This window comes from Triticum dicoccoides, chromosome 6A (genome assembly GCF_002162155.2).
Source record: "Triticum dicoccoides isolate Atlit2015 ecotype Zavitan chromosome 6A, WEW_v2.0, whole genome shotgun sequence".
NCBI classification, from domain to species: domain Eukaryota; kingdom Viridiplantae; phylum Streptophyta; class Magnoliopsida; order Poales; family Poaceae; genus Triticum; species Triticum dicoccoides.
The window spans coordinates 46,042,115-46,049,026 of NC_041390.1; the positions used below are offsets into that span (position 1 = coordinate 46,042,115).

Sequence of the window (6,912 nt, forward strand, 5' to 3'; positions counted from 1 at the left end):
AAGCGGTCGATTTTCCAAAGTGGAGGGGGAGCGCTTCGACGCCTAGGCGTCGCCTTAGGGACACTTTAAAAACATAGATGTGAGCGATAAGAGGTCACACAAGGTATCAATAAAAAAATGTCAGTCCACTATATGAGAAAATTGCTCACCTTTTAGACGGGCATCGTGCGCCACTGTATCTACAAGACTGCAACATGTACAACATGTGCCAATGTATATGTGATATACCATGAGCATGCTTCTAAGTTTAGGCAATTAACTAATCAGACATGATTTGTTTTGGTTATGAACCAAATTACCCTAGTAAACATGGATACAACCATTGTTTTTAAGGCGTCCCTAAGGCGTCGCCTAATCAGGGCGCCCCCAGGAGCCAAGGCGTCGGCCTTGCCTTACCTGTGTGTCTAAGGCGTCCGCCTTAGTCCATAAGGCGTCCAAGGAGTCCGCCTAGGCGCCACTCTGCCTGCCTTAGGTAAATGAGGAAGCCTTAGACAGGGCTGGGAGGTTCAGGCGGGAAACAGAGATCTGGGAGGGAAGAAAAGGGCGGGAAAGTCTGTTTTGGCGCCAACAGTTACTAGCAGGGAGAGAGAGAGAGAAAGAGAGAGCTGTAACCAGTTTCAGTTTCCCCCCACCCCCACCTCAGGCTGTATCTGAGCTTGTCCCCCTCCTCTCCGGCAGCTTCCCCCCCTCCTCTCCGGCAGATCCCCCTCCCCCTCCTCTCCTGCAGTTCGTCCTCCCCAACCTCTCCTGCAGCTTCTCCCTCCTCCAGGACAGCAAGCAAGCAGCACCTCTCCAAGACAGCAGGCAACAGCAAGCTGTGTATGGCTGTATGCCTAGTTGCCTACTGCCTACCAAATTCTACTTAATTCTGTTGCATAGAACTCTCAAAGGCGTCGCCTCGCCTTATGCCTTAGCGTTTAGGCAGTGAGGCGCCCCCCCAGCACCTCGCCTCGCCTTACCGCCTTAAAAACAGTGGGTACAGCACAAAGCTGCCGTATCAGGGGTGGACACTGTCCCAATACAGGGATACATCCAGATAAACCTAGATATGTATCCCGTATGTATCGGAGGATTTTCCATTTCCCAAAAAAAAATTTAATTTGGATACTTGTGGATACGTCAAAACCCTAAACCTATCCATACAGAACAACCCCCGTGCCCCCTTTCTCGCCGCATTCTCTCCATAACCGACCGGTGTTCCCTCATCCCCTGCCCCAAGCAGCAGCAGTCGCCACGCCATCGAGGAAGGAGAAGGCCGAGGTCCAGCCGCTGCTCCGCTGCTCCCTCCCCCAGATATGTACGCTGATGTAGCTCCCTCCCTTCAGCCATGGTGTTGGCTTGATGTCGCCGGTAACTGAAGGAGAAGGCTAGCCGCCACTGCTACTGTGCCCCCATCCTGCAGATCAAAGCGACCCCACAACTCCCTACCGAGCATGGCCACACTCAAGTTCTCAGCCATCTCCATGTCCTCCTCCCATGCGAGAGGTGACATTTTCCTAGCCATGGTGAGTTTGAGACTTTGCCCTTCCCCTTCCCGTCCTTGTTTGCTGAAATTGGTACTACAAAATTGAAACTCTGATGTGGTGGGTGAGCTAGCTGACTTTGTAATAAACCCTGTGTGTGGTGGGTGATTTAGCTGCACCTATTGCTTAATGGAACCGACGATTTCACCCTCAAGAAGAAGCCTACGGATGAATCAGAAGCAAGTGTATTACTCCTACTAATTAGGATTTGGGGGTGGGGAGGAGGCTCAATACCAGGTCCTCGTTGATGACGTGGCAGTCGAGGTCCTCGTCCCAGCCGTCGTGGAGGACCTTCTCGCGGACCAGGTCGCCGATGTTGACGTGCGCCACGCCCGCGGCGTCGGCGAGGAGGGAGCACGTCGTCGTCTTCCCCGTCCCCGGCGTCCCCGTCACCAGCACGTTGGGCCGCGCGCGGGCGCTGGCTCTCCTCGCCGCCATCTCTGAGTACTGGAGCTGAGCAGTCGGCGATAACGGGGCCGGAGCAAGCAACGCTGGCACAGGGGGCGGCGGCGCAGTCGGAGATGGGAGAGGGCGAGGCACGAGGCGGCTGGGAAGGGAGACGGGACACGGGGAGAGAGAGGCCAAGACTGGGAGAGAAGGGGAAAGCTTAGATGGGCTAGGGCTTCCTTTGGGCCTTTGAGTAAGCTCGGGTGCTGTCCCTCTTACTGCCCGGCCCGGCCCACTCACCGAAGCTTCTGCCGCATTCGATCCCCTTCCCTCCCTCCCGGAACCGGAGGAGACGTCTTCCACCCGAGATGCTCCTCCTCCGGCGCTGCTGCCACCACGTCCCCCCTCGCCGCGCCGCTCCTCCCCTCCCGGCCATCCACCGCGTCGCGATGTCCTCCGCCCCCGCCTCCCCCTCCGCGACGCCGTCCTCCTCACCGGCGGCGGAGTACCACTGCCGGACCAAGCACAGCCTGACGGCCGGCTACGCGCGCGGCCCGGGCCGCCTCGACTGGGCCAACCAGCCCAACCCCTTCCTCCGCTTCTCGCCTTCCCCCGCCACCCCTCTCCCCAACCCGCCGCCCCCGGCGCCCGTTCCCTACCCGGCCCTCTTCCACGCGCCGCCCCCGCCGCCGCGGCCGCTCTCGCTCGACTCCCTCTCCGACCTCCTCTTCCACTCGCTCGCCCTCTCCGCCTGGAAGTCCGCCGGCGCGTCCACCTGGTCCCTCCGCGTCAACCCCAGCAGCGGCAACCTCCACCCCACCGAGGCCCACGTCCTGTTCGAGGACCCGCGGGAGCCCGGCCGCCTCGTCCTCTCCCACTACGCGCCCCGCGACCACCTCCTCGAGGCCCGCGCCACCCTGTCCGCCGGGGACCGCTCGGCGCTCCTGCCGCGGCCGGCCACCGCAGTGCTCGCGCTGTCGTCCGTCTTCTGGCGGGAGGCCTGGAAGTACGGCGAGCGGGCGCTGCGGTACTGCAACCACGACGTGGGCCACGCGCTGGCCGCGGTCGCCCTGGCCGCAGCCACTCTTGGGTGGGATGCGCGGTTGCTCGACGGCTTGTCCGATCAGGACCTTGGGAGGCTAGTGGGGGTTGACAAAGGGTGCCCTGCCCCTGCTCCTGCAGACAAAATCAAAATGGTGAGTGGCAAGAAGGGGCCAGCGCCATGGGTGGAGAGGCAACACCCAGATTGTGCTCTCCTGTTGTTCCCTGCGGGCTCAGAAGAGCCGGAGGTGGACTATGGGAGGATGAGTGATGCTCTGAGGGAATTCGATGAGTTGGAGTGGGTGGGCAAGGCGAATGCGCTCAGCAAGGATCATGTGGTGTGGGATGTCATTTACAAGACGGCAGAGGCTGTCAAGAAACACCGACCTATGCCTGGGGAGGGCTTCTCGGTGAGCCCGTGGAACACGAGCTCCAAATTGTCGGAAGGGCTGTATAAGGATCTCACGGCGCAGGAGGTGGTACGGCGGCGGAGGAGCGCGGTTGACATGGACGGGGAGCACGTGATGGGGAAGGAGGAATTCTATCAGATACTGCTGCATTGCCTGCCTTCAGGCGAGGTTAGCCCGAGGGGGCGACAGGGACCACAGAGCGCTCTACCATTTCGCGTGTTGCCATGGGACGCAGAGGTGCACGCCGCACTGTTTGTGCACCGTGTCTCAGGACTGGCCAAGGGGCTGTATTTCTTGGTTAGGAACGAAGAGCATTTTGATACATTACGACATGCTATGCGACAAGATTTTGAGTGGGCTCGACCAGAGGGATGCCCTGATGGCCTCCCACTCTACAGACTGATGAAAGGGGATTGCCAGAGGTTGGCAATGCAGATATCATGTATGCAGGTATATGATCAAATTCAGCAACTGTTATTGCTTATGGCTTCTTTTAACACAAATAATTATATCTTTGTGGCTGCTGAACAATTTTTTCATTGATTTATAATGAATGGCCTTTGCCATGCTCAAACTGTATGTAGAGGCTACCTTCTGTTTGGTGAAGAACATTGTTTGGATTCCTTCTGCTTGTGTGTCTCAATCATGCTGATCAATGGGGTCCCTGTGTGGCTGAAGTTCAGAAACTTAATCTCCCACCTGTAGATGTGGTGCCGCTGTTTGCCTGTTTAGCTCTACTAGTAAATTGTACGTGCTTTGCACGTCATTTAAATGTATATAAAAAGCATGGGAAAATACATTTGAATATGTATTTCCTTTCGTAGAATTGTTTTGGACAAGATCCAACTTGGTTCTTACCTCTCTAGAATCCAGATTGTTCTAGTCCCTTTTTATTAGAGTATCAGATAAGCATGTCGATAGATGCTTCTAGAACACATGAGATGGTAGAGTTGGGGGTTCAATTAGAAGTTACATGGCAAAATCCTATGAGTTGAAAACTTTATCCAACGGATGATAATGCTCGGATTTGCCATCTCTTGACCGTTGGATCGGCATATCCAACGATTAATATGTGGAGCTATTGGCACACTATATAGTGGTATAGATGTTATGATACAAGTTCAAGTAGCATGTGGTTGCTTTTGTTTTTGGCTTAGTTTCCTTTCTTTTTTTCTTTTACACCGTAGGGTGTCAAACCTTGTTCCGTTATCCTTCGATAGGGGAACCCGCCAAGTTGGGATGTTGTGTGGTTTTATTTATTTTTGCAGTAATTAGTGGAGCTCATGTGAATACTCAAAGTATTAGTTTTATAGTTTATCATGGAATTGGAGGTGAGATGCTCATGATGCATTCCTGATTCTTGATGCAGGATATTGCCTCACATGGATGTTTTAGCCTTGGGATGATTGCTCGATTTGAACCTGTGCTGGATGACAAAGGTGAATGGATGTATCCTCGTTTATTCTGGGAGACTGGTGTTCTTGGTCAAGTTCTCTACCTTGAGGCGCATGCTGTAGGGATATCTGCCACGGGGATTGGTTGCTACTTTGATGATGCTGGTAAGATGATCCAGTATTTTCAAAAGACCAGTTAGTAATTGAACTGTATGTATGCTCCCTTAACTATATATGGTAAATAGATCTTACTAGCTGTGTTTGGCAAGTAATCTTCATTTGCTGCTACCCAACTTTTCTCTCTGAACAACCGATTTAGAACATACCATTGTGCTGAACAGTTACGCCTCGTGGTTCAAACTTCAAACCAAGCTATAAAGCTGCATTTGTTGTGTTCACGCTTGCAGATCATTTAGTAAGCTTAAGCTAAAGATATAATTGTACTGTCAAGAGGTGGAATGACTAAGCCTCTTATGGTCCTTTTGCTGAATACTTTGTAAATGCCGCATTAAAGTGTGGGAAATTATTGTGTGGGCGGGTACAAGGTTCCCCCTTACAATTAAAAATCATCACAATGTGTTCTTGTGTATGGATCAGGGAAACCTTGCTGCTTTATTGGTTTTGGTCACTAAAATGTTACATGTATATGCTTTAATCTTGAATAACAGATCATATATGTTGTTTGACTTGTTTCTACATGATTCAGTTTGTAGCAAGTACAAATTTATCAGTATTATGTTTTGAGGTTCGGAAATCGTGAACTACCTATTGGTACCCTTGGAACTTGGAAGATCTTGTTTCCAAAAACTTAACTCCTTAACTCATTTCAGTTTTTCATTATTCTTTGGTAGCTGTAGGTATTACCTGTAATTTAAATTCCTGACAAAATATCTAATTAATTTCCTACATACATTTGTTGTGCAGTTCATGAGGTTCTTGGTTTGAAAGACCTGGAGTTCCAAAGCTTGTACCATTTTACGGTGGGTGCCCCTGTGGTTGACAGGCGGATCATGAGTCTCCCTGCGTACCCAGGGCCAGGGATTGATGCATGATTTCTATTTTCTAGGCCAGCCCACGGATCAACATCTGAATGCCTGGATGAAGTACAACTTGTGTTCTTGTATAGGAAAGGAGCCGGGTGAAGGGAACTTATGACTGCAGCACAGGTCTATTAGGATCTTGGTGCATCATCAGATCGTGGTATGTTATGTATAGTCATGCGAGCATAAGAAACAGAAGGTTGCTCAGAGATATGTAGAGGGCGCTTGGTTGGCTGCCGAATTTTGGCTAGTAACAACTGTGAGTTTCTCCTGGGACGGGCATCCCGAATTTTTTTTCTGGAATCTCAAAGTAAATCGGTTGCCCCTTGGGATGATATTCAAAATTTCAGGTCACTCGTTTGCCCCTTGGGATGATATTCATAGAAGTGTAATGTTTATGACCTTTCTGATGTAAGAGTATATACAGCGAGAGAACCCTCTGAATTCTGGAACATGATGCCCATTAACATTCAGTGAACTCAACAGGATTGCTAGCTACTGCAGCAAGCGTGATTTAGAACAAAATCAATACTGACTACCGCAGCAATCTTGAACCATTGTTCCTGTCAATCTTGATTACTAATTACTGCAGCAATCTTGAAGGAGAAAATCAATACTAACTACTGCAGCACAAAATGCTACCACTTCTGTAAAAGAAAAGGCTACAATGTGCAGCTGCTTGGTTTCTTGATGCCTGCTACAGAAGGGCGGAGCGAAGGAACAACATCTCCGTCGAGGATCCCTGCAGGGCAGTCCCGACGTGGAGATGGCGGCGCCGCAGCCGTCCACCCCACCATCAGGGACGCCGATGCGAGCTGCAGCTACAGCTTACAGGTTAAGACATGTTCATCTAACACCCAACTATTTAAGACACGCGCTGCCATATTAGTATCCTTAGAACAAGGACTAATATTAGTTGGACAAAATTGAGACAACGAAACGGACACTCCTCATAGACCGTCGTCGCACTCATGTCTGGTAGAATCGCCTCCTGATGCATAACCTTGAGGGCCTCCATATGGTCAGATTCCACCATGACGATTTTGCTTGCAGCACTTGCCCGGCAAGTATTAAACCTTGGGACATGAGCACGAGCTTCAGCTGTTGCAACATCAAA

At 51.4% G+C, this 6,912-nt stretch overlaps 2 protein-coding genes across 3 annotated transcripts in view; one reads left to right on the plus strand and one right to left on the minus strand.

Moving 5' to 3' along the window:
- LOC119314633 (adenylate kinase isoenzyme 6 homolog) overlaps positions 1–2,121 on the minus strand; it is a 4,325-nt gene extending 2,204 nt beyond the window's left edge. Inside the window, exon 1 of the mRNA XM_037589347.1 lies at positions 1,758–2,121. Within this exon, the coding sequence (XP_037445244.1) occupies positions 1,758–1,961 (204 nt within the window). The 5' untranslated portion in view covers positions 1,962–2,121. The remainder of the gene's footprint in view (positions 1–1,757) is intronic.
- A 115-nt stretch (positions 2,122–2,236) lies between these two features.
- Positions 2,237–6,278, plus strand: LOC119314634. 2 transcript variants are annotated; one of them, XM_037589349.1, is made up of 3 exons: positions 2,237–3,811; positions 4,731–4,965; positions 5,680–5,807. In XM_037589349.1, exons 1-2 carry the CDS (start codon positions 2,279–2,281, stop codon positions 4,953–4,955), a joined length of 1,758 nt encoding a protein of 585 aa, XP_037445246.1. In that variant the 5' UTR covers positions 2,237–2,278; the 3' UTR covers positions 4,956–4,965; positions 5,680–5,807. The 2 variants fall into 2 exon arrangements, with proteins under 2 accessions (XP_037445246.1, XP_037445245.1); XM_037589348.1 differs by having other exon boundaries at positions 2,241–3,811; positions 4,731–4,920; positions 5,680–6,278.
- Positions 6,279–6,912: the final 634 nt, after the last annotated feature.